This window comes from Aspergillus oryzae, chromosome 4, assembly GCF_000184455.2.
Source record: "Aspergillus oryzae RIB40 DNA, chromosome 4".
NCBI classification, from domain to species: domain Eukaryota; kingdom Fungi; phylum Ascomycota; class Eurotiomycetes; order Eurotiales; family Aspergillaceae; genus Aspergillus; species Aspergillus oryzae.
The window spans coordinates 454,848-480,789 of NC_036438.1; the positions used below are offsets into that span (position 1 = coordinate 454,848).

General features: G+C 48.2%; 10 protein-coding genes across 10 annotated transcripts; 4 read left to right on the plus strand and 6 right to left on the minus strand.

Moving 5' to 3' along the window:
- Window positions 1-2,183: 2,183 nt before the first annotated feature.
- On the minus strand, window positions 2,184-6,428 carry AO090012000184 (RNA helicase; the record flags this gene model as incomplete). Its single annotated transcript, XM_001727190.1, has 3 exons — window positions 2,184-2,458; window positions 2,561-6,086; window positions 6,183-6,428. The coding sequence occupies 3 exons, from the start codon at window positions 6,426-6,428 to the stop codon at window positions 2,184-2,186; spliced, it is 4,047 nt and encodes a 1,348-aa protein (XP_001727242.1).
- Window positions 6,429-6,714: 286 nt separating this feature from the next.
- On the plus strand, window positions 6,715-7,747 carry AO090012000185 (DNA 5'-adenosine monophosphate hydrolase; the record flags this gene model as incomplete). The annotated part of the gene is made up of 3 exons (XM_023236368.1): window positions 6,715-6,802; window positions 6,869-7,613; window positions 7,720-7,747. The coding sequence occupies 3 exons, from the start codon at window positions 6,715-6,717 to the stop codon at window positions 7,745-7,747; spliced, it is 861 nt and encodes a 286-aa protein (XP_023091299.1).
- Window positions 7,748-7,848: 101 nt separating this feature from the next.
- AO090012000186 (putative translocon-associated protein, alpha subunit) lies at window positions 7,849-9,033 on the minus strand (the record flags this gene model as incomplete). The annotated part of the gene is made up of 4 exons (XM_023236369.1): window positions 7,849-8,134; window positions 8,188-8,599; window positions 8,696-8,753; window positions 9,025-9,033. The coding sequence occupies 4 exons, from the start codon at window positions 9,031-9,033 to the stop codon at window positions 7,849-7,851; spliced, it is 765 nt and encodes a 254-aa protein (XP_023091300.1).
- Window positions 9,034-9,920: 887 nt separating this feature from the next.
- AO090012000187 (CCCH zinc finger protein) lies at window positions 9,921-11,124 on the plus strand (the record flags this gene model as incomplete). The annotated part of the gene is made up of 3 exons (XM_023236370.1): window positions 9,921-10,086; window positions 10,244-10,837; window positions 11,105-11,124. 3 exons carry the CDS (start codon window positions 9,921-9,923, stop codon window positions 11,122-11,124), a joined length of 780 nt encoding a protein of 259 aa, XP_023091301.1.
- Window positions 11,125-11,320: 196 nt separating this feature from the next.
- AO090012000188 (telomere-binding alpha subunit central domain protein) lies at window positions 11,321-13,384 on the minus strand (the record flags this gene model as incomplete). Its single annotated transcript, XM_023236371.1, has 4 exons — window positions 11,321-11,328; window positions 11,417-11,679; window positions 11,759-13,062; window positions 13,115-13,384. The coding sequence occupies 4 exons, from the start codon at window positions 13,382-13,384 to the stop codon at window positions 11,321-11,323; spliced, it is 1,845 nt and encodes a 614-aa protein (XP_023091302.1).
- A 538-nt stretch (window positions 13,385-13,922) lies between these two features.
- On the plus strand, window positions 13,923-15,904 carry AO090012000189 (karyopherin alpha; the record flags this gene model as incomplete). The annotated part of the gene is made up of 3 exons (XM_001727195.3): window positions 13,923-14,162; window positions 14,429-14,938; window positions 14,993-15,904. 3 exons carry the CDS (start codon window positions 13,923-13,925, stop codon window positions 15,902-15,904), a joined length of 1,662 nt encoding a protein of 553 aa, XP_001727247.1.
- A 1,888-nt stretch (window positions 15,905-17,792) lies between these two features.
- Window positions 17,793-21,489, minus strand: AO090012000191 (cohesin subunit IRR1; the record flags this gene model as incomplete). The annotated part of the gene is made up of 2 exons (XM_001727196.3): window positions 17,793-20,932; window positions 20,997-21,489. 2 exons carry the CDS (start codon window positions 21,487-21,489, stop codon window positions 17,793-17,795), a joined length of 3,633 nt encoding a protein of 1,210 aa, XP_001727248.1.
- Window positions 21,490-22,477: 988 nt separating this feature from the next.
- On the plus strand, window positions 22,478-23,566 carry AO090012000193 (urease accessory protein UreD; the record flags this gene model as incomplete). Its single annotated transcript, XM_001727197.3, has 1 exon — window positions 22,478-23,566. The coding sequence occupies one exon, from the start codon at window positions 22,478-22,480 to the stop codon at window positions 23,564-23,566; it is 1,089 nt and encodes a 362-aa protein (XP_001727249.1).
- Window positions 23,567-24,000: 434 nt separating this feature from the next.
- AO090012000194 (uncharacterized protein) lies at window positions 24,001-24,937 on the minus strand (the record flags this gene model as incomplete). The annotated part of the gene is made up of 2 exons (XM_023236372.1): window positions 24,001-24,710; window positions 24,856-24,937. The coding sequence occupies 2 exons, from the start codon at window positions 24,935-24,937 to the stop codon at window positions 24,001-24,003; spliced, it is 792 nt and encodes a 263-aa protein (XP_023091303.1).
- A 214-nt stretch (window positions 24,938-25,151) lies between these two features.
- Window positions 25,152-25,556, minus strand: AO090012000195 (uncharacterized protein; the record flags this gene model as incomplete). The annotated part of the gene is made up of 1 exon (XM_001727198.3): window positions 25,152-25,556. One exon carries the CDS (start codon window positions 25,554-25,556, stop codon window positions 25,152-25,154), a length of 405 nt encoding a protein of 134 aa, XP_001727250.3.
- Window positions 25,557-25,942: the final 386 nt, after the last annotated feature.

The following is a 25,942-nucleotide window of genomic DNA, read 5'->3' on the forward strand; positions in this document are numbered from 1 at the left end:
CACGGGGTGGAGTTTTGCTTCTTTTCCGGTATCGGGAGTTTTAATAGGTATGATAGGTCGATGGTTTCTCTTATTCCTTTTCTTAATTAATCTGCACCCTTTTTATTTCCTTTGTTACATAGGGACTTCATGAAAATGCCCTGCATTAATGCCTCTTATTCCCTTTGTTTTTTCTTTTTTTTGGACTTGTGTTCTTCTTTTCTTCATCCTCTTATTCTCTGTGGTTATCATCCAGGCTTAGTACATAGGAACTAGTCAATTGGATCTCGTATTGAAGATGCTTGAATCTATCAAACCGACCGAGGAGAAGAAATCGATCATGAACGATGGCACTACACCTATCTGAGATATCTGAGTATCAAAAGTGTCAGTTTGTATGGAATACAGAGCTACGCAGCTCGCTTACTGATTACTACTACTTAAAAAGGCCATTTAGTGCAACCTCCGGAGTAATGAGAGCGCCTTTAAGAGCAGATCTCCAAACCGCCAGGAATATTGGGATACTACTAATTAATTCATCTGACGACATCTAAAGTGTGCAATGCCTAAGGTGTTGACGCTGCTTAGATGCGACAAGCCAATGCCGCCGCCTTCAAATTAGTCAGTGCTAAGCCAGTTCTGATTGATTCAGTAGTTCACAGTTATATAATAACTATATAATTAGACTAAGCAGACTAAGCAGATCAAGTAGACTAAAGCTTCAAGCATACTAAATGCATCATATAGACCAAGCAGACCAGCCAAACTACACAGACCAGCTAAACTACATAGACCAACCCAGATTACGCAGACCAGATTCACCAGACAGTTAAATCTAATTAGCCAGACTGGGGACCAGACGGTTCAATCAGACTATGTACACCAAACAGACCAAGCAGTCTGTAGACTAAGTAGACTAAGCAGTCTCTTGTATGTACATAGTAATCTAGATATCTCCACAACCAGAGATAGTATAATATATAATTTACGTAGAAGATATGATTATGCAAGATATATGGTATATAAACCAGAAAAGTTTCAATAACTAATCGTTTAGTCAGTATTAAATATCACATTTACAGCTGTAGTTTTAATATTCTTAGTCTGTAGGCTGAGAACACAAGAAAGCAATTGTCGATAATCAATTATAGATTTATATAGCCATTCTTATACTATATCCTAAATTTTATATATCTCTCTATCTCTGGTTGTGGAGGTTTTGAGTACCAAAATGGCCAATTTATACAGAGCTGCGTAGTCCGCTTGCACACACAGCTCGCTTGCCGATTACGTTAAGTGGCCCGATATTGTAGTGGTACGCTCAAAGGTCCCTAATTGGGGGTGGTCTATATAATTCTTGATATAGAGTTCTGGGCTGAGACAGAAGTAGCAGGTTCCTGATATACTGAGGTTCTTGGCTGCGTGGATCCTGGCCATGTCCCTCAAACAAGGTGCCCTTCGAGGACATTTTCAATCTGAACTTGGTAGAACGGCTGATTCTACTAAGGTGTTTCGCTGGTTAAGATTACTGCCTTTTCCTATAGCGTTAGGTCGAAGGTATTGCAACACCCGGTCTTCAACAGCCGTGTGAACCTTGATATTTCCACATAATCGAAAATAATCGAAAGCTTTCAAGCCCTCCTATATAAATTTATTTTTTCTTTCTTTCTTTCTTTCTTTCTTTCTTTCTTTTTCTTTTTCTTTTTCTTTTTCTTTTTCTTTTTTTTTTTTTTTTTTTTTTTTTTTTTTTTTTTTTCTAAAAAAAAAAAAGTTGGCTCGTTGTCTAGATAGAATCCTCACTTATGTAGGAGCTGCTTACCAGTTCTGACTAGGCTAACTATGCCGATAAGGTCTCAGCAGGAGACAATGAGATGTTTAGTTAGGATATAGCCACACGCTCAGCTGAACTATCTATTTGAAGATTTTCAATATGAAGCACTTGTAACCTGTAGGATGACGTCTTACTATACCTAATTTTGACTAATCCGTAAGCTTGAGCCTTAACTGTCTACCTGAACTGCCTGTTTAGAACTGAGCTTTGCTTCTACTATTGCCACTACGCCAAGGGAGAAAAGTGCTTTTCTAAAGCTCATTTTAAACACATAAAGACATCTATATCTTGTTCTAAAGTAACTTTTCATCTAGACCTCACATCACAGGCGCAACTATCTATCCCAGTAGGTATAACCAAACCGGTCAAACCACTACTGATCCAATCCATTCAACTCAATCAATCTCTTCACAACCTCAATAACCCGGCCCGTAATATCATCCTTCCCCGCCCTGTCAATAGATAGAGAGGCGGGGTTATCAATCCGCGCTGCAATGATCTCATCTACCATCATACGTAAGCGAGAAACAAGGACACCGATTCTCGCCCACCCACGGAGCCGTAGCCAGCCATCGACGATAAGGCCACGGCCTGTTGTATCGAGATCTATGGATCCGCAGAACAGGAGAAGGGAATAGGCGTTGAACGCTGTGTCCGGTTGATTAGTAACGGTCAAGTCTCGCATGATTTCGCCAAGTATATGGTATAATGGAAGTGAACATAGAGCAGGAATAAATATAGAGAACTTACGAGTTAAATCACGAATGAAGACCTTGCTTGTCGCCATCTTAGTGAAGTAGCTTAGATACGCTGCCGAGCCGGGGTAGCTCTGGGCCGAGAACAGGAGGGAGCTGGGGTGGATGAAAACGCGGCCGTTTTCCTGGTTGAAGTATTTGATTGTCCTAGCGTCTGGGTCGACTTCAACGGTTCCTGTGACGGAGCTCATGAATTTCTTGTCTGGGAAGGAAATCTGCGCGATTTGGGGTTGGAAGGCGCCGGCGATTAGGGCTCGGAGGAGGCTTCGATTGCCTGCGTTGCGGTTCCAGCGCGGGTCGGCCGAGTCCGAAGAGTAGTCAACGAGGAGGAGGCCGGCGTCTTTGAGGGAGGTGAGGAGTTGGGCTTTATTGGAGGAGATGTCACGGAGGGTTTGGTGGGAGAGGAAGTTTGCGCTGCACCATGATTGTGTTTGCCAGTATCCTTGGGCTTTGACACGCTCTGACCATTGTTGGTAGGCTGTGAGGTCGGTGAGCAAGTCGCCATCTCCGCGGGAGAAGGATGCTTTGGCAGCATTTGCATCCTCGCGCTTGTCGCGGGGTGAGACGAAGGGGCTCTTCACTGTTAGAATTGCGGAGATGGTGATGCAGTGGTCTATGCAGTTGAATATGGAGCCGTAGACCATGAGTTTGGCGCATCGTAAGTCGGCGGGGATCATGGATAAGTATCGCCCAAGGGCTGTCAGTTTGTCATGGTCCAGGGCGCCCACACGGTGAAGGAAGCCCAAGGCTCCTTCAACGGCCACGCTTTCAGGAGGGGTGATGGTATTAGCCAGGAAAGTTGCGACGTCGTTGATGCCCTGCATAGACTTGACGGAGAGGCATAGTTGTTCTAATGGTACCCGGCGGATTTCAGGGTCCGGTCGTGGCGCCATCTTATTCTCTGCTTGCCGAGTGTAGAGCTTGTAGCATGCACCAGCCCTAACACGACCAGCACGTCCTCGTCGTTGCTTACAGGCGGCTTGCGATGCCCATACTTCTTGTAGTCGGACCATGTTATCCTTAGGGTCGTAACTCGTTTCCTTGACGCGGCCAGTATCGATAACCGCGACAACATCTTCAATTGTGATTGACGTCTCAGCCACATTGGTTGCTGCAATAACCTTTCTCTTTCCTTTCGGGGGACTCAAGAATACACGCCGTTGCTCAGCTGGCAGAAGGGATGCATGCAAAGGAAGTGGATGGACATTGGGAATCCTCTTCACGGCGTTCAGGCACCTTTCAATTTCCAAGGTACCGGGCAAGAAGATGAGAATGCCTCCCGGTTGATCTCCAAGCTGGGCGTCAACATACCGAACAGTAGACGTGATCAATTCGTAATTGATACCCATGCCCATGTTCCGAAGAATCTTGCCAAGTGACTCTTCTCCCTGAGGAGAAGAATCTTCCTCAAAGTCCCGCTCAGCCAACTCTGGTGAAAATCCTGTGTCACGGATGATGTCGTCCAGGTAAAAGTCAGACACAGGGAAAGTCCGCCCAGGGATGTTCACCAGTCCAACATTCTGGCGACCACCAAAGTAGTTGATGAAGATTTCCGCGTCAAGAGTTGCACTCATTAGTATGACCTTAATATCTTTGCGGTACCGAAGAACATCGCGTAGGAGAGCAAGCAGAAAATCGGTATCAAGACTCCGTTCATGAACTTCATCCACTACGATATGTGTGACATCTGCGAGAGAGCCTGCAACATTGCCATCCGCACCGCTTCCAGACTGTATACGGCGCAGTAAAACACCAGTAGTGACAAAAGTGATCTTTGTCGCCCCAGATTTGACCTTGGAGTCACCTCGGATGACGTATCCAACCTCATCTCCTACAGAGGTGCATCGCTCATCGCTCACACGATCCGCAAGACCTAAAGCAGAGATCCTACGTGGCTGTGTACAGATAATGTTCGCAATGCCTCCGAGATCTCGCCTGATCATATCGTCCAATATGAACTGAACGGACTGGGTACTTTTACCGCTACCTGTCTCACCAGAGATGATGGTAACCTGATGTGAATTCACTGCACGTACGATAGCATCTTGAATGTTCCAAGCAGGAAGTGATTCTCGCTTTCGAGTCATATCCTGTTGAGCTGGCGTGGACTGCCTGGCCTGCCAGGCCTCCCGAACAGATATACTCTGAGGCGAGCCCGGTTGCCAGCTAATCTCCCTACTCTTCTTGCGAGATTGGCGCACAGGAAGTTCTAAGATACTTCCAGTAGTGGATGGCGTTGCGGCGACCGTTGCGATATCTCGCAACTTGCCAGGATTTTGCATAATTTCTGGAAGATGCATCTCTAACCAGTCAAGCACATTGTATACCATTGGCTCTCCCAAAAAGTTTTCCTCTGCATGCTTCACTGCTTGACGAATCGCGCTAAGCCGAATATAAGAAGGGATACCTTTCGCTTGAATCGAAATAATCGGCACTGAGGATGGATAATGATTTGAGGGTCTTTGGAATCGGAATGTAGTTGATTCTGGCAAGTCTGAGGACTCGCTCTTGATCTCACATACTTTGGGCGATACCTTAATATAGCGCTCCCCGAAGATAGCTTCGAGGGTCTCCTGTTCTTCGGCCCAGGAATCATCGCCTTCAGAAGATACAGCGCCTGCAGTAGAACTCGTTCCATACACTAATGTGTGTTGTAGCATTTCAGCAGTTGCAAGTTCATCACCTTGCTTGCTGTCCAGAGCCCGCGAGCAAAGGTCTGCAGAATAGCCGATGGTGGCCAGCCGCTTGATCTTCGCCTCTCTTGCAAGATCATCACTCGCTAGACTCACGCCAGCAGAGTATGACTCTGGTAGACACCAAGATGGAAGATCATCCTCTGGAACATAGATCAGAAGCCATTCGAGCACCTCTTCTCTGTCTTTGCATGCAGAAGTCGCCTCGTCTACATGGCTGCGCCGGAAGCCCAAGCGAGTGAACTCCTCAATGATGGAGTTACGCTCGGATTCCGGGATCTTCACATTATAAGGATTCCAAATCGCATGCTGCTGTAAGAGGGTCTCAATTTCTCTGCGCACTTTACTCCCCAGGTCCACTTTCGGAGCGTTCGACCAGATCCTTTTCCCTCTATTATCACCGCTAGACCCCAAGCCCAACTCAACCGCTGGTTGATCCTTCGCCTTAGCCTGGTTCTTTTCTCGCTCTTTCCGTTTTTTCTCCAAATCGGCCGCGGCACTTTCCCGCTCTTGCTTAGCCAAAAATGGGTCTGCTTCGTACATCCACCCTTTACCTTCTTTGGTGTCGGCAGTCTTAATATCAGCGAAATCCTCTTTCCAAAGCTTCTTATAGGTCGGCGGAAGCATCATGTGAATGTTCCTCATGTTACAGACCCGATACAGAGCATACACAGCAGCAAAGTGACGAGCTTCCAGTGCCGTAGGTTGCGCAGCCAAGTGCTTGTGTGACGGAGGTGGCTTCATAGGGGGAAGGGTAGTTGCTTCGCGAGTCTTAGGGTCGACACGTTTCAAGATAACCGCTGACATATAACCTTCTTGTGTTTTTGTCTAGTGTGCAGTATGAACCATTAGCCAAAAGCTGAGCTAAACTTGCGCCGTGTGGCGACATGTTATTTAAGAACATCCTATCCGTCCATTGCTCACCATTGTATACTCAGGCTTCTCCCACTTCTGCTTCTGACAATGCTCCGAGAGCATATTCACCGGTAGTTTACCGGTCCATGACGCGCCACCGATGACCTGCTTCACAGAAGGTTTCTTCTGCTCATCCGGTGGAGGCTGCGCTTTCTTTGCTGCTTCAGCCGCCGTTTTCTCTGCGGCGGCTTTGGCTTGCTTGGTGCCCGGTTTGGGACCTCCTCCACGGGCGTCAGCTTTCTTCTTAGGGCCCATTCTGCCACGGTTATTTGCTATCTTAAAGGAGACGCCCGTGGAGCAATCGCACCTTTCGATAGAGAAAAGGAGTGGTGTGAATTGCTGTTAAAGCGGAAGTTGGTTGTCCCGCACCAGGGCCGCTTTTTTTGGACCGTAGGGCTGCGGGGAAGTCGCCGCGGATCGCCTTCTGGTTCAGCTTCGCTTCCTCCGCAGTCACTTGCTACTCCGAACACAACCATGACAACCTGACTACATCTGACGGCCAAACGGGCCCTATATCTTAATCGCAATATCTACACCAACTATGGCAGATGACTCACCAAATCTAGAAGACCAAGCTGCGGCAGCTGCGACCGTCGCGGCAGAATCAAAGTCGGGGAAAAGAGACGCCTGTATGTACGCACTCGTCATGCATGCAAAGTCCTTGTCTACTAAAAGAAAAAGGCTAATTTCAATAGTCGCTGAGCTCCTCGCCCCTAAACCCAAGCACGCAAAGTACGCAAAAGACGGCCCTTCCAAAGATACGTCAAATAAGAGAGCCATCGGTGGCCCGCGCGACGGCCTAGGCGCCTATATCGCAAAACCGGAATCTTTCCCTTCCAGTATCGTTGTGTATCACAACGATGACTTCGTCGCAATTCACGATCTTTTCCCAAAGTCAACGCTCCATCTACTTCTACTTCCGCGGGATTCGTCCAAAACCCGTCTCCACCCTTTCGAGGCCTTCGAAGATCCAGAGTTCCTGAAAAAAGTGAAAGAAGAGACAAAGAAACTTCGATCTTTAGCCGCGGCTGAGCTTAGACGGAGATATGGGAAAAGCTCCGCTCAGGATAAAGCGAGGCAAGAGGCGCTTAGTGCAGATCCTCCTCCGGATGAACTGCCACAGGGACGAAACTGGGAACAAGAGATCATGTGCGGGATCCATGCGCATCCATCTATGAATCATCTACATATTCATGTTATCTCGGTGGACAGGTACAGCGACCGGCTGAAACACAAAAAGCATTACAATAGTTTTTCCACGCCGTTCTTCGTTCCTATCGATGATTTTCCCCTGGCGCAAAACGATGTCAGGCGACATCCTACTAGCGAGGGCTATTTGCGGCGAGATTACACATGCTGGCGTTGTGGGAGGGACTTTGGAAACAGATTTTCTGAGTTGAAGATACATTTAGAGAAGGAGTTCGACGAGTGGAAGCGCCTGTAAGCGGAGCTTCTAGAAGCTAGAATTACTAATTTCAATTGTCGTGAATAAATATACACGCCCCAATCTGCGATGGCAGTGGCTTGCGACCAATCACATTTTCAGCGATCTTTGGTCCCAAGCTTGTTGGTAAACTCTCACAAGAATATTGGTGTAATAACCATACAAGGTCCAAAATAAACGAGGCCCCACTCTTCCCTCTATATTTCCACAAAAGCGCTGCCGCTGACTCCTTTAAGCACGGCTCTTGGATCGGGTGTTACCCTTCACCTTCCGGGCCTCAGGGCGGTTAATGTGGTGGGCGGGAATCCAGTCAGCATTGTAGGTGGTCGCCGATGAGACTGCTGGGCTGCTGGGTTCGACGGTCTCGGCCTTCTTCGCAGCACCAGAAGTCTTCTTGGTGTACTCAGCACCCTTTCCGCTCTTGCGCTTCTGAGGGAAGTACGGAGCAACCCAGACAGTGTAGAAGAAGTAGACAACACCGGAGAAGCAGGCCAGGAGGAAGAAATACAGGAAAAGACTAGAATGAATAGTTAGCGATTGGTTGCGAATGCGTCAAGCAGCCCATCTTACATCTGGGGGTCGAAGAAGCTAGTTTCGGGCTCCACAACACTGACGGTGCCATTGTAGGCGTAGACTGTGTAGAATCTGCCCTCATTGTCGGAGATTATGGAAGCAAGGCTAAGTCTGAGGTCCTGGGGATGCATCTCGGTGGTAATCTGGTAGCTCAGGGTCTCCGTCTCGCCAGCGGGAATTTCCACACTGTATCCAGTTGCAGTCAAGTTCCGCACGATCACGCTGTTCTCCTCATCTAGGGTGGACAAGGTGCCACCGATGAAGTTCACCTTCACGGGGGCAGGCTCATCATTGGTGAAAGCGACAAGCGCCTGGGTTGGGTAACCGTTAACAATCTTGACACCGAAGATCTCGGAAGCAGGGAAAGTAGCCTGCGCCGTCAGAGCGAGCTTGGGAGCCACGGTCTCTTCTGCCTTTTCAGCAGCATCCTATCCATGAAGGTGAATGTGTTAGCGACGCAATTGGTATCAATAGGTGATAGTATTTTGAAACAATGGCAACATACTGCCGCGAGACTGCCACCGATCAAGGCTTGGACAGAGAGCAAAGCCAATGACAGGAAACTGAAACGAGCCATTCTGACCGGTCCGAGGGTCCAATGTGGAGAAGAAGAGGGAAAGGAGAAAGAGAAACGTTCCGAAAAGAAATGAAGACAAAGAAAAAAGGGAAGGGGGGGAAGGAAGGCAAAGAGAGTGTGGCAATGGGAGTAGTAGATCGTGGACAAGGACAGAAGTGTTTGCTCCACGTAGGCGTTTAGTTTGTCTTTTCCTTAGTCAGGCAGGTCACGACTTCCCCATACGAAATCGGGCGGTTGGAGCCGCTGACTCAGCCTACCCGCTGCATTCTGACTGGTGGTCCTTTTGCCGCTGCCTCAGTTCCTAAGGTTAGCAACAGAGAAAAATAATCCCCCGAAATTTATGCTGCTGCACTTCCAACTGGACTGTAAAAAGAGATTGAGTCTCTTCCACTTGGTGAATGTAAATTTGGGTTGTGAAGGCAGTGTCGCGCGTAACGATTCACTTTTGCTTACCCCTCCTCTATCTCTTATAAAAATAGAAAACATATATTCTCTCTCCCCTTTTCCTCCAGCCTCATCGACTTTCCCAATTTCCTCTTCTAAATCCGTCTCCGCAATTAACTTACTTTGACTTTCCCATCTCCACATCCATACCGAGCTATAACCAACAAAACCCATCATGACTGCCCAAGCTTATCTCGAACGATATAAACAGTTGACTTCAATAGAAGACATAAAAAACAATCTGATTGAGGTAGCCTCCCCAATCATGGCGCTTATCCCGGTTCTCTACCTAATCTTTAACCTTCTTCCTCGGCCACTAGGAACTGCTGCAACGTGTGACGGAGCTTGAGGATGCATATCAACAAGAGCGGTTGGACCATGAACGCGAGACGCGCTTTAATCGGGACATTCAGCTCCATGAAATGGAGTTAATGGATCAGATATCAAGAATTAAGACTATTATGGTGAGGGCTGATAACGATAGCGCGCTCTATCTACCACTGAGCTGACGATAGCGGCGCTTGCACGGTAGGATCGGGAACCCTTCATAGTTGTGCTACTCGATGGTGGTGGAATCATTTTTAAAGACGAATATTTGCAGCAGGGAGAACAAGGTGGGCACGATGCGGCGAAGAAGCTCTATTCGGCCTTACAGGACTACGTCTCCGGCAACTTCCCGACTATCAACTCCCCTAGGGTAATAACAAAGATGTATGTCAACGTGAAGGGATTAAGCGACCTTTGCGTTCGTGGCGGTGTCACGACCGAGCCTTCCTTGATCGAAGATTTTGTCCGGGGCTTCAATGCTAGTTATCCTCTCTTTGATTTGGTCGATATCGGTGCTGGGAAAGAGAGCGCTCATGATAAGATTGGAGGTATGTCAAGTGAGACTTTTGTCTGTTGGGTGGCAGATACTGATCGTTGCTCTCCTCGCTTCTCCAGAAGCTTTCAGACTAAATTTATACAACTGTCATTGCCACCAGATATTCCTGGGCTGCTCGCAGGATGGCGCTTATGCTCAAATTTTGGAAGACACACTGGCCGATAGAGACCTCATAGGCCGAGTTTCTCTGATTGAGGGCCTCCCATTTGCAAGCGACCTGGACTTAATAAAAGCATCGTACAGAGTTACTAAGTTCTCGGATCTTTTCCGAGATACGAAGATATCTGTATGGGCACCTTGGAAGGCTGCGGTGGCCAGCAAACCCCGCGCCCTCCTCACCCCGTCGCCCGTCCAGCATGTAACTCTCTCTCGAACGTCGACCAATACTACGACAACCAGTAACAGCGTACCTACATCTTCCTCGTCCACGACTACACCTAACTCCGGGGAGTTTCAAGTTGTGCGATCAAAATCATCTGTCCCACCACCCCCCAAAATCGTGGAACGAAACAAGTACGGCCAGCGTGTAGACCGGCTTGACTTTAAGACCATCCCTCGGGATGAGGTAAACCGCATTAAAAAACTGAAACTGTGCAATTTTTACTATTTGCAAGGCGAATGCCCTAATGACAACTGTCATCACGATCATTCGCGGAAATTGACCAAGACCGAATATCAAGTTCTGACAGCCATCGCCCGTATGACTCCGTGTCGCTATGGGCTGGAGTGCGATGATCCTGAATGTATGTATGGACATCGCTGCCCTCAGAGTGAACCCGGTAAGAAAGATTGTTATTGGGGTTCAAGCTGTCGATTCGACATTTCGGCGCACGGAATCGACACTAATATCGTCAAAGTGACTAAAGTCTAGTAGCTTCACGCCTCAATCAAGCTGTAAAACTGAAAATCGCAGCTTGGGCCCACCCGCTTAGCGCCGACAGAGATGCTGTTGGGCAGATATCATCATTAAAACTCTCCTTCTCATACTCGTTATTCCTACGGGGACTTAGGTTTCGGCGTTCTATTCTGATTAGTCTCCCTGCATCTAAGCCTGTTTCTGCTTTATAAAGGATGATTTCGGGGTTGATATGTATACACACACCTTTTCGCCGCTCAAGCTGAGCGGGTTGTATTTACTCGTGAATGAGTTTTACTGCGTCATGCAGTTACACCAGGGAAGATAATGTCATCTTCTGATAGATTTAAGTTGACAGTGAAGCTTATCATCAAGAACCTTCATGATATCCAATCTGGAGTCAACGCGGAGGGGTATTAAATTACACAAATGCCGACTCATGAATCAATAGTCGTCTGAAATATACCGAATCGCCTTTCCCAACCGAAGCAGTCCTCGCGGCTGCACCCAGACGTATCGTAAGATATTGCATCCGCATCTGAGAGGTGGGAACACCTGACACCATACTCCTGTATACAACATGTGAATGGCCTTGAGGATGCGCGGTCCAGCTTTAAAGGACCTTGACCACTTTCCTCTGTTATTGTTTTCTTCCGTTCTTCGAGATCACCCCAAAGAATGAAAAGCCGCTCCCGTAGAATCGCCAACTGTTCTGGATCTTTGCGCAAGCTGGTTGGCGATAACAAAATCAGCAAAGTGATACTAAGCGAAAAGAGGAAGATGAGGGAAGGAGGGTTAGAGGACTCACTCGGTTGCACTCATTTTCAACAAGAACTCTGCGTTGGCATCAGACACAAAAAGTTTGATCTGTTCTTTTGGCTGCCCAGGCGGAGGGGGTAATGCATCCTCAATGAGGAGACAAAAGCGCCATTCCCATCGAGTGACACCATCGTCTTCTGCGTCTTGGTATATCCTGCTGCCCGAGTGATTCTCCTTAGGCTGTTGAGGGACTGCAAAATCTTTTATGTTTGGAGGGAAGAAATCGACCACACGAACAGTAGTTTTGTAACACAGATTTTGAAATGGAAGACGATACTCGACACCGTCATGGGACTCAAACTCGTGGAATTCACTTGTAACGATGTCTTCGATCCTCCGTCCACGGACACCTTCATAACTGGCTTTGACTACAATCGTGTCTCGATCAGTTATCTGTCCATCAACCCTTAGTGCGGCAGCCTTACCATGTTCATTAGGCCTGTTGCGTTCTTTCAATTGTCGAGTTGCCTCGCTTTCTTCTTTCATGCCCTCCAGCCTTTTCTTATTGCGGGCTTTTAGGCCCTTTGTTGGCTTAGCATCTTCTTCAGCCTTCCGCTTTCCAGTGTTGATTCCTCTATAGTAATCATTCTTCCGACGTAGAAGCTCTTTGGCATAATCATTCTTCTCAGGATCCACCAAGTGCACGTTATTGTAACGCGCGCTGTGCATGCTAGCCTCGATCGTTAGATTGTGCCGATTTGCCTTGATATGAACATATTTTAAACTTATAATGTCGTTATCTTTAATATTTTCTCGAGCAAAGCTCGCATGTGGCTCCCATAGTGTTACGGGCAGGGACATTTGGCCGGGTGGACCAGCCCACTTCTTCCTGCTCCGATAGAACGAATCACCGTCATCATCTACAGATGGATGATCCTGCAGCTTCTTATTTGTAGTATAGTCGCTCAAGTACAATAGTGCCTTCTCGCTGTTCTGGGGATACAACTTGATTACTTCACCGATCAGGTCCACAAGCATACCCTCTCGGATATCCTTTATAGCGGTAAGCTTTCTTTGCGTCCGAGCATCCTGTGGCGAGCACGAAACTTGAGTTGTGAAGGACTGGGGAGCTGTAACTTGTAGAGCAGAAGAATTTCGGAACTCTGAGAGCCCAGAGATACTTTCCAGTAGACTCTGGCATCGTCTCTTCTCTGAATAGGACGGCTCAAAGGGGGTTGGACCACAAATAGGTGCATTAGCACACAATGGATCCGGGTCAAAGCGGAAGATAGCCCATGGTACATTCGCTCTGTCCCCTGCAATTCCGAGTGGCTTGCCGTTGTAGTTTCTAATCTGTGTTTAATCTGTCAGTGTATACCAGGATATCAAAGGTTGGGCAACATACCCAGATGTTCCGCAGTAGAACTACGTCGCCCTCTTGCACAGGAGGCAGTTGAGACTCATTAGCTTTAAAATACTTGACTTTCAGTCCATCCCATACATGACCATTCTTCAGATTATCTGACTTCAAAGTGAAAGTTATACAAAGCGAGTTCGCCGTCTTGAACACGCCTTGGAAAACATCGACAACCACCCCAATTACGTTTACGTTTCCCTGTGATCGAAGAGCAGCTGGGATATCAATCACGGTAGAAGATGATGAATTGTTCGCCATGCCAGAACTCGGGTTATAGTGGAGTGTGGCAGGCTCATGGTTCTTTAGAACGCGTCTGTAGCTATATCCAATCGCCCTGTAGCTGGGGAAGGGCGTAGTTCCCCTATAAAGAAGGCACAATATGCGATAAAGTCAAACGTATGAAAACCAGGAGAGCAGACAAAGAGATCTAGACGGCGACAAGACGCCATCAACGCGTCTCACCAGTTGCTCGGCGCCAACTTCGCTTAGGCGGGTGTGGCGCCTACTAGCGGGCGTGGCCGAAAACAGCAAATCAGAGGCCTATCCCGTGACTGAACAATCCCACCTCCGGCCAAAGCAAGCATCAACACTTTTTTCCCCTCCTTCGTCTTTTGCCCGCGTATCTCCCCCAGTGAGGCTTCTAGTCTTTCTATTTTATTGGCACTTGCTCATCAACCTGTGGGCTGCTATCTTTTGATTAATTTCCTTCGATTTTTCTTCTTTCTAAATTTTTCTTTCATCTAGAACCTCAGTGGTTCGTGCGCTTTGTTTTCACCCCTCAGTGTCCTAAGCAACCATGGCCGAGCGCTACATCCCAGAGCATCGTCGTACCCAGTTCAAGGCTAGGAATCAGTTCCGGCCTGACGAGCTTCGTCGTCGTCGTGAGGAGCAGCAAGTTGAAATTCGCAAGCAGAAAAGAGAAGAGAATTTGGCCAAGAGGAGAGGTATTCAGACCCGCGATGGTGGGATTGGTGTGGGAGGCGGCATGGCCGCTGCCACCGAGAGTGATGATGAAGCCACTGCCATAGAAAGCGAGGTATGCTTTATCTAAGTCGTTATTATTCATTTCTATTCGCATTACTTTAGATACCTGTAGATTTGTTTTCCTCCAGGCTTCTGTCTTGTGTTTTTTTTTTTTTTTTTTTTTTTTCCTTTTCCCTTCTTATGCGCCTAGCGATGAGGTTTTCACCGCCCTATTGCTGGTCGTGAGCTTGAAGATGGAGCACACGATCACCTTTCACTCATCACTCTTGTTGTGTTTCATGCTTCTGAAAGACAAATGGCTAATTAAATATTTTCCAGCTTAATGTGGAACTACCAGAGATGGTTAAGGGTGTCTTCTCAGATCAGATCGAGTCGCAAATTCAAGCCACAACTAAGTTCAGGAAGCTGCTTTCCAAGGAGCGCAACCCTCCCATCGAGCGCGTTATTGAGACTGGTGTCGTGAGCCGTTTCGTGGAGTTCCTCCGGTCTCCTCATACCCTGGTCCAATTCGAGGCCGCCTGGGCCTTGACCAACATTGCATCTGGATCTGCTCAGCAAACCCAGGTGGTTATCGAAGCCGGTGCTGTGCCCATTTTCGTCGAGCTGTTGAGCAGCCCGGAACCGGATGTTCGGGAACAGGCCGTTTGGGCTCTGGGTAACATTGCTGGTGATAGCCCTCAATGCCGTGACTTCGTCCTCAATGCCGGCGCCCTCCGTCCTCTTTTGAACTTGATCAACGATGGTCGGAAGTTGAGCATGTTGCGCAACGCTACATGGACTTTGAGTAACTTCTGCCGTGGCAAGACCCCCCAGCCCGATTGGAACACGGTATGTTACTTTACAAACACTACAAATAAGCGAGCTTGACTAATACCATTGTAGATCGCTCCTGCTCTTCCTGTCCTCGCCAAGCTTATCTACATGCTTGATGATGAAGTCCTCATTGATGCTTGCTGGGCCATTTCCTATCTCTCCGACGGTGCAAACGATAAGATCCAGGCTGTTATCGAGGCAGGCATCCCTCGTCGCCTTGTTGAGCTTCTTATGCACGCCTCGACCTCCGTTCAGACTCCTGCCCTTCGGTCGGTTGGAAACATTGTGACCGGTGACGACGTCCAGACTCAGGTTATCATCAACTGCGGTGCTCTCCCCGCTCTCCTCTCTCTCCTCAGCTCTACCAAGGATGGTATCCGTAAGGAGGCTTGCTGGACTATTTCCAACGTCACTGCTGGCAACTCTAGTCAGATCCAGGCTGTCGTCGACGCTGGCATCATTCCCCCGCTGATCAACTTGCTTGCCAACGGCGACTTTAAGACCCGCAAGGAAGCTTGCTGGGCTATCTCCAACGCCACTTCTGGTGGTCTGCAGAAGCCTGAGCAGATCCGCTACCTCGTTTCTCAGGGATGCATCAAGCCGCTCTGCGACCTGCTTGCTTGCCCCGACAACAAGATCATCCAAGTTGCTTTGGATGGCCTGGAGAACATCCTCAAGGTTGGTGAGATGGACAAGGAGGCTGCACAGACTGGCGAGGCCCGTGTCAACCGCTATGCTCTGTTCATTGAAGAGGCCGGCGGTATGGAGAAGATCCACGACTGCCAGAACAACGCCAACGAGGAGATCTACATGAAGGCGTACAACATCATTGAGAAGTACTTCTCCGATGAAGAAGAGGCCGGTGGTGATATCGATGAGCTTGCTCCTCAACAAACCCAAACAGGATTCACCCTAGGCACTGCCCAACAGCAGCCGGGTGGATTCAACTTCGCCAACGGTGGCGACTCCATGGACATGTAAAAGTGGGATTTTATCTGAAATTAATTATGACACAATTGAGACTCCGGCTATCTGATTCGATTCTACTTCCTGCTAGATCCTACGTGGCGCAGTGCGGCCGCCGTATAACGAACAAAAGCACCACCTTCAACTTCGCAGGGCGATCTGGCCTTGTAGCGTTCAAGGCGAAATTTGGGTTGCGTTTTCTGCCTTCAAAATAACATTTTTCTAAAGTCCATTCCTGTATCCTTTTCGTCTCCCCCTTTCGACGTTCAAGCACGAGTCAACATTTTCTTTCCCCTCCGATCTTGCCTCCCTCTTTCCCCCTCTGCTATGATTTTACTTCCCTTTTTTGATCATTCACGATAAACCAGATGCACCGTCATGTATCCCTTTTACACTTCCCTATTTAACGTAGCATCCCATACACCGGCGTAATCGTTTGTTGATTCGGTTTTTTCTATTTCCTATTTGTTTTTCGACGGTTTTCTTGGGTGTGATCCACGGGCTTATTTATCGATAGACAAATATACTTCAAAGGTCGATTAGGTCCCGTGGTGACGGATAGTTCGATAGCCAAGAAAAGAAGCCTCCCTTTCTTCAATCAATCAACCAAAGTTCTATTAATTTAACTATCGAAACGTCTAGCTATGTAGGCGCCTCGCCGATGAGACAGAATATTGGTCCAAAACACCTAATTGAATGCCACAAGCCCAAACATAGGAGTTATCAAATGAACGGAAAGCTTTCCAGAACACAACCCACCTGCTTGACTTGAACAACCATCCCTCTGCGTCTCGTCCCCTTCTGCTCCAGTGGTTGTAATGCTTTATTCCAGGCTCTATATCACCAGCTCAGTAGGCCAGTTCTGTACATAAGCTCGGCAACGTAGCGGAATACCTGCGGTGTGAAATAATGTCATAATCCGCAGTCTTACCGCGTAGCCTGAGCTCTTTCTAGAGGGGGTATTAGAATTAGTATCTAGTGTTTTAAGCAGGCTATTTAGGCAGCGTGGAATAGCCTTAAGCAGGAGGTTATAATGGTATACTATTGTCGTGGCCACGCAGACTTCGAGTTGTGTATAAAGTACGTGGAGGGTATACTAAATACTGAGCTTAGAAATCTATAGAATTTACTATGAGCTCAAAAGCTTTTAACTTCGTTGAGATATTCGGGTTAGAAACGGTGCCTCGGAGGCCGAAATCGGGGTACGTATTTCAATACTTTTGACCTACAGTAGTAGTTTCCTATCTACTCCCATAACAAAGTAGCGGCACCGCCAGACTACATGTATACTAAATAAACTAAGCAGACCAAAGCTCCAACCAGACCAATCAGACCAACCAGACCAGGCAGACCAGGCAGATCAACCAGACTAAGTAGACTAAGTAAGTAATTTAGTATAGTAGACTATTCTGCCGGTAGAAGCAGGTTAAAAACGTAGGAAGATGAATTAATGCACGTTGGCCGCAATAGCTTGCCGTACCGCCAGACACACAATCGATGATCGTAGAAGCTAAGACACGGAGGAAGTTCCTTAGGTATATACAAAAGCGAAGGCATAAGTTACATAGCAATACATTCATCGCAGTCAACGCCAGCAAGCACGGTCTTCACATTATAGAAAGAGAGGACAGCAACATGAAAAGGGAAGGAGAAACAACGGGGAAAGGAGATAGACACTCAAGTTAAAGGAAATTAGAAAAGAAGAAATTTTGTCCTAATAAACCCTGAAGAGCTGACAGTCATGACTGGAACAGGAGAAGATCCACGGACCAACCCCTTTAAAAAAGGAAAATCCTCGTCCGAAAATAAAAGTTTGAAAAGTGTTTGAATGAAAAGTAAAGCAACTCGAGCTCATCCCGTTTCCCGAAAACATTGATAAACAGATAACACTCCATTGGCAAAATCAATCACCCATAACTTCATCTTCGTCTGAATTAGCAGCAGAATGATTTTCATCTTCCTCTTCTTCATCGTGATCTTCTTCGATGTTGTCGTCTTCTACCAGGCCTCTTTCTCGTAGATCCTCGTCATCGTCCTCTTCCAGATTCAGCTGCACCTCCTCTTCCTCTTCCTCATCGTCATCATCGTCCACTCTTTCAGCGGATTTAGCGTTGTCTTGGCGCTTGCTTGAACTGCTTTGATTTCGGTTTGGTTCCGTGGATGTAGGTAGCTGTTTACCCTTGGGTCGGGGAGGGTTCTTGGGTTTACGCTCGTCGAGGAATGCGACTACTTCGCGATAGTTCTGGCCTAAGTCGGATTTGTGCCTGACCAATCTTTGCTTGAGCTGTCCGCGCTCTTCGCCGGAGGCGTCAATGACGCGGCCTACAATCGCTAGGACGATCTTGCCTGTGAGTTCGCACAGGCGCTGTTCGGCCACGATTCTGGATCGCAAGCGCTCTGTGGCTATCATTTCTGCTTCGGAACCAGCGTCGCTCTCGTCATCGGAATCCTTCTCCGCCTCTGAGTCAGATATAGGTTCGTCGTCGTCCGCGGGCTCGTAGGAGAACCGTAGCCTTTTCGCATATGTACGTTCTGCGACACTGTGGATTTTAGCGATAAGCTTGGAGGCCTCGCCTGCGATCTCGTGGACCAAGCCCTGTGTCTGGAGAATGACGTCTTCGTCGTTACTGGCTTTTTGTCCCGCATATCGGAGGGTGCCGAATAGGGTCTGTAGGTCCAAGAGTGTTGTTGTTGCCGAGAATCGTATATCATCCAAGCCAGAACGCGCCCCCATGATGGCGACAAGTGTCGAAACAAACAACTCCCGGCTCTTTGTTAAGACTTCGAAGTATTCGGTATTGAAAGAGGCATTTCCAGAGCTTAAAGCAGTAGTTAAAGACTGGACCTTCCACATGAAATAGAAGAGCAGTGTCCGTATGCTGCTGCTCACAAGTTCTGTCTCTGCCTTTGCGGATTCTTCATCATCTTCGGTTTCGCGTAAACCACGTTCCGTCAGATGCAGAAGGATATTGAAAGGTGTCTCGGCAGTGTCTTTGCTCTTGCCCTTTGACCGTGAAGGTGTTGCTTCCAGAGTCTGTGTGCAGTCGGTTACACTGGCAAGACTGGAAATTCTCATCACAGTATTCGTAAGTTGATTGAGAGTAGAGTCAGGTATTGATCTGCCCTCCAGTACTTCCTTCTTCCGGGCTAATGTGCTGAGCGTGTCGATCATGTCGTCCCACAATTCCGAAATCTTATTCTCTAACGCTTCCCGCATATCGTCTGAGCTCTTTGCATGAAGAAAAGCGACACTAGCCTCGGTGAGCACATCCTGATCAGAGTGCGTTAAGAATTGTTTATTGATGTCGTTTAGTAATGATGTATAGGCGGTCGCATCTTTCTGTAAGTCTTGTATCTTATCCAGATCGACGAGGTGCTCAAGTCGTAGAACGGCAGAAGCAGCTTCTGGCACAGAGCCGAATTTATTCAAGAGTTGGGGGATGATCTGCGCAAGGTTATGCGCAATCTCTTCTTGAAGTTCGGGAATCTTGTCAGTCAAAGCCTTGACCTTCCGTCCTCTTTTATCAATATCAGACTTTGCAACCTCAAGAACACGCAACTTAACAGCACTGCATAGTACTTCTAAGAGGATGACCTCCTGCCCTTCCTGCATCTTGTAAAGCTGTTTGATGGAGCCTGAAGTGTCATCCTCGGACGAACTGTCCGCAATCTGGGAGTGATCGTAAAGCAGATACCCAGCCAAAGATTGCCATTGGGATAGTTCCTTGAGGTAAGGATAAATAGCCTCAGTAACAAGAACAAATCGGGTATTAACAGGAGTGCCGGAGAGCATATCCTTCGATGCAGTGGTGGGCTGGTCGGGTTTATACTCATTTTCAGGCTCGTCGTAGGATTGAAGGGTGTCGACGAGACACTTGAACTTGATCCACGAACGTTTAGGCGATTCGAAATCATCTTCATCCTCTTCACTGAACATCTCATTGATCTCGTCTCGAACTTCTTCGACCGTGGAATCGTACACATCATGAACGTTGGCGACAAAGAAACGACCAGCTGCTTTTCGAATCCGGGGTTCCGAGTCGAAGACGAGTCTTCCCACTGTGTCAATGTCGCTGGGCTCAATCAATCCGGCCTCCCGAATCAGATCCACTAGTTCAATCGCAGAGGCCCGTACCCCAAGGTCTGCATCACGGGCAGCCATTTCCACCATTCGTTCACGGAAGCGCGCGGTAAATGACCGCATGCCTGCAATGTTATCTTTATTTTCATATAAACTGCGAAGTTGGTTTACAACGATAAGGCGTGTCTGGGCGACGGTGTCAGACAACATCCAGCCGAAGTATCGAAGGAACTGTCCCTCGAAGAAATATTCTCGGTAGCTACGAATCCACTGCCCCAGCGCTGCCATACTTTCTGCACGAATGTTAGGGTCGACATCCCGGTATCGGTGAACGAAGACGACATTGACGCCGTCTTTAAGGTATTCATCGATGATCTCCAGCTTCTTTTCGCCGTCTTCAATAGCCTTCTCAATAGCGGATGCTCTTCCTTGGTTGACCGACTTCTTTTTCTTTTCAGTTTCGAGCTGTTTGCGAGAAGTAGAAACTGATGTCATCAACTCCCGGGCGATGTCGCAAAGAGCACACATGACTGCCAGTAAAATCACGGTTGAGGTATGTCTGAAAGGCCGAGAGTGCGATGTTGACATGGCAGATAGCCAAATTTCGAAGTTCTCGAAGAGGTTTTGGTCGTCGTATAGAACCGAGGAATGATGGAAGGTCTGGATTAAGGACTTGAAGAATTCTTCCAAGACAGGCTGGAAAGCCCTGAACTTTCTCGATCTAGAGATCAAGGGCCACTCGCCGAATCCTTCCTGCTGATGTTGATTTTGCAAATCCTTTACGCGGTCCGGCGCGTGGTCGACATCCTCAATATGGTCTTGAGTTATCTCGAGATCAGTTCCTATACACCTGAGCACAAAGTTAACCATATCACGCAGCGCTTGAGACTGCTCTCTCTGGTATCGCGAAAGCCACTCGGCAGCAGTCGTGTCGGCATTGCGCCCTTTACCAAAGACCTCCGCTACACAATAGTTCTCATCGTTAGCCACATCACCACAATGATCGGGAGAGAACGGTGAATTTACCATAGAGGCCCCGTTCACCGGCAGCCAAGCTGGGTCGCACTATCGGTTTCCTGGGACGGGAGGAAACAGTCTTCTTTCCATTCGTAGCAGGTCTGAACGCCAGTTGGCTTCCAATTCCATTGCTAGCTACTTTAGGTTTCTTCGCACTGCGAGGCTTTGCTTTAGCCTTCGGCACGGACGCTTTCTTGGATGACGCTTTACGTGCAGCACGTCTCTTCTCTCGAAGTTCTTCTTCATCGGGCTCTTCATTGGCGGACTCGTCAGCTTCGGGCTCGGACGCGTCTGCATCCTCCTCTACATCTTCCTCGTCATCGCCGCCGGCACGCTTGCGCTTAGAGCTCCCTGCGGTCGCACTATCATTGGCGCCATAACTCTCCGCGTACAGTGCAGGTTTTCGCGTCACCCGACCGGACTTTCTTCTGTTCGTTGCCGGGGATGAAGCTTCTTGAGTGGGCCCAGGTTGAGGGCTTGAAAACGGCGGTTCAGTCTCCATTGTTTGTCGGAAGTATTTAGAACACTAGATAGTCATCGTAGATGCATTAGTTCACATTGCGACTGGATTCCCACTGGCACAAAGTCTATAGTCAGGAGCGAGGCGTACTTGGACGTGGGGTTCTGATGATGATGGACTCGGGGATGCTACGCGCGATTATTGTTAGTTTTCCTAGCACGGCACCTGCGGCTTTGCGCGCGCGTGTTGCAAGTGTACGCGATTGGACAAACAACAAAAAATACAAATGGTAGTGCAAGCGTTTCGAGCCTCAATGGGAGAAAAGTTGCATTGAGGATACCGTTCCGATGCGTCGAGAGTGGGACTCCAGAAAGTCGAAGTGAGGGGGGTGGGAACACGGTGAATTGTTCTGACGGACGAACAGACGCGCTTTGGTGCCTGGCGATGACGGGTTCCCAAAGTGGGTTGATACCTCAGGTGTCTGTTTCGTCTCCCTCGGTTGTAGCCTCAGTCATCGAACAATGATTTAAAACGGTAATGAAACGGTATGATCAGCCTGGTGCGTAATGATTGGCATCGCCAAGAAAGCCTCGGCCGGGGGCGAACCCTAAGCCCTCATCATCTGCGGAGAATCTCAGTATTGATGCCGTAATAGAAACCTCCTCGGTCTCCATCATCGTGGCATGAATGCTCATCTCCAGCTCAACATTGGAAGAGCCAAGACTGCGAATTCAATGGTCGATACACAAGGGCCTTACACCCCGCTTCCAGCTAATCATTCAAGGGGGCCTGCAGGATCACCTGGTCGGACATCTCGGCGTTGTTTGGCTGCCCCGGAAAATCAGATTGATCCAAAAAAAAAAAAAATCCCATTCTCCATGACGCCATTTTACAGATATTTCAATTGATCCCATGAATAGGCAAGAGTATATCATACCGTGAATATCCACATCTTCGATTTCCATTCTTTCCATTTTCCTCTTTCATTCTCATCTTAGTCCTTTCTTCTCCTTCTCAGAGACCTTCCTCTATGCAGATCACATCTAGAATCATGCCTATAAAATCACCCTTTGAGGCATCCATTGCCAAACCCGGACAAGGCAATGTTGTCCTTTCACTACTACCTCCTTCAAATCCTACCTTGACGACCCTCACCTACAAATACCCCCTCAAACTCCTTACAAGAACACCCGGCTATGTGCCTCAATCCTCCGCTCTATCATGTCCCGCTTCCCGCCCAGTCCACCTCTACCTCCTCACCTATGGCGGCGGCCTTCTACCAGGTGACCACATTGAGGTCTCAATCAAGCTCGAGCAATTCACAAGAATGGTCGTAACAACGCCACAAGGAACCACGAAGATCTACAAAACAGAGCCCAGCAGAAGCGTCAAGGGCCGCCGTGCCCCGGGGCGAGTACTATCAGACAAGAGCCGGCAAACACTAGACGTGCGGATCGAAAAGGGAGCCGCAATGTGCTACCTCCCCGATCCAGCCGTACCATACAAGGACAGCCGGTACGAGCAAGTCCAAACATTCACAGTCGACACCACAACAAAGGACTCCCAACGGAGTAGCCTCTGCATGCTAGACTGGGTAACAGAGGGACGCAAATCCCGAGGGGAGAACTGGGACTTCCACCTCTGGAAAGGCAAGAACGAAGTCTACAGCATCGACGAATCAGGCAAGAAGAAGCTTCTGCTCCGTGATTCACTCATCCTTGACGAAGAGCTCGACGAAGGGTCCTTAGAAGACGAGCATGAGACGCTGAACCGCACTGGTGTTATCCGGGAGCGGACACGGCCTCACGGTATTGTGGGCACGTTGATTCTCTACGGACCCGTGTTTGAGCGCCTTGCAAATTTCATCATGGATCGGTTTACTTCACAGCCACGGATTGGAGCGCGGAATTGGTCGTCTTCTGCTCCTGCCGCTGTGGAGGCACCTCCAAATTTCGACTCGAAGGTCACCTTTACTGCTGCTCGTGTACGAGCCGGCTTTGTCCTGGTTAAGTTCGGGGCTGATCATTTTGAAACAGCCAAGGATTGGCTAGGTAGCATTCTTCGTGAAGAGGGGACCGTTATTGACGAATTTGGTGAAGAAGCTTTGTGCTGTTTGTGATTTGGTTGTGCATTTTTTCAGTTTACTTTCTAGTTCAATTTGCGGGCAATAGTCCCGATCCTTTGCATGCAGGCTGACCGCCACAAACCAAAAACAAGAGGACTGTGGAAGTCTATCAGATGATACCCAAAACTGGATCCTGGACGATCTAATCTTTCTACATATCACATTTTGATGCCCCAAATACAAAGAACATGAATTGTCTCGCATCAATCATATTGCGTTGGGCAAAAATAAGAAATAGTAAAAGTAGCTCACAAAATTCTAAGAAAACGATCAGACAACTCGTAGGGTATCTACTCAAAAAGGAATATCAACACCGTCGGAAAAGTGGTAAAGTCACTGCCTAGCATGGTGCATGGTGCATATTGGGCTTGTTTGGCCGTACAGCCACACCTAGTTTATAAACATGCAGAGCGCAGGCAGGGCGCAAGCTAGTGCCACCAATCAAAGAACTTGGGACTCCAGTCCTGTTTAGTGGCACTTTGCAGATCGTCAACGTTGAGGATATCAACCCCTTCGCGAACCAGAACGGTCCAGATATGATTTCTCAAACTCCGAGGCCAGCTAGGCAACTCCCAATACCGAACTTTGAGTCCGCGCTGGTGGGCACCCCGGATCTGCGCTTTCATCTTGTCTATTTGTCGATCACTAAGGTGGAACAACCAAGGAAAGCCGATCGACTGCCTAAAAGAAACAGATGCATAGTAACTGTTGGTCCAGTTGAAAGTGCCAGGGCCGATCTCGTCACCGGATAAGCCTGAGAGGCCCTGACCGACATTCTCGTTAGACCGGCTTGTCATCACTCCTTCATCCCCTGGAATGTTATCTTCAGAACCTTGACTCCCAGCATTATCCATACCATAATTCTCAGCCAATATCTCTAAAGGAGCATCGAAGAAGATGTCTCGATAAGTAGTGTTCGCCGCCACCATGTTGAAGGGGGTATTGCCCGTTCCCACAACTGTGACAGGGCCTTTGACCACGTCAGTACCGTTGAAGTGAGTAAGATAGCCACGTCTGCGGAGGGGTGATAACTGCTCGACGACCGTGTTCCATGTCGCCTCTCCTTCAGTCTTAAAATCAATGAGTAGGATAAGGCTCTGGGATGGGTCAGTGTCGAAAACCCCTTGCAACGACTGGTCTACAGTAGGGTGAAGTTTGGTAGTTGGGTTTTGTTTCTCAAGTATCCTTATTAAGGGATCAATGTATAAGTTCCTTAGTGTGCGCTGCCGCGTCAACGACGAAGTTGTATGGCCCACGTATAGCTCGTCGTCGAAGAGCCATACGTCGGCTTCCACGCCGATACAGCCCGCCTGTATAGCAGAAAACAGGGGAACTGGCCGCCAATAGTCGTTGTGTGAATGACATCCGACTGGAACAATATCTCTGGTAAAGTCTGTGGGCCAATGTGAGACGTTCGCGCCCAACCTTTCCTCATGTTGCCAACGGAGAACTGACAAACGGCCGAGGTCATCCGAGAAGAACGTTATGACAATGCCACAGGCGATAATAATGAATTGAATGATACCTCTATGCGCGTGATAAGTAACCCCAGTGGTGGACGCTTCGCGACTTGGGAAACTTACAGCATGATGAAGAATCCTAGGAGAGGGAACAACACGCAACGGGGCAGCTTAGGTCTCCTACACTGTCTCGGAGAATAGTTCGGGGAATGACTCGAGTTAGCGAGCAATGGCAGTTCATCATCATCAGATTCTGTGTTCTTGGGCGCAGTGAAAGAAGAGGTCGCAGCCAGTCCACGTCTCCATGCAGGTAAATCCTCCAACCGGGTGGAACCACTCAATAAGCCCAGCTCATTCCCTTCATCGCCGACAGGCTCTTTCACAGACAATTTGGATTCTTTCAAGCCAGCCTTAAGCTCTACATCCTCACTATCACGATAACAGTCAAAGGTGTCGTTGCTTGCATGAGGAGTATCAATGCGGGTGGAGTTCGAAACAAGTGGGGAGCGGGAAGGGGACGACATTCTTGGCCATAAAGCTTTGCCGATGCTGATCCCGCAGCTGTAAAGACAAGGAAGACTCAAGTCTAGTATGTACTGTCTTCCTTCACGAAGTCTTCCATGTTAGGAAGTAAGTGCGGCGTTGGATATCGTTATTGGTTCAGAAACATCGGCGAATCTTTCCACCGTCACCCATATCCCACCAACAGCTTTTAGAGCGGTCACACAGTCAAACCGTTGGTAGGATAAGAGGTTCTCATTCGCTGGTATCTGCAGCTGTTAATTAAGAAGTGGAGTGCCTAGACCCTGAGGGGACTCTGATAAGTTGAGTCCTGAGTTCCATATGGTATGTACCTGCTACCGAGAAAGCTTTTACCCTGGGTTCAATGTAGAACTTTTGGCACTTAACC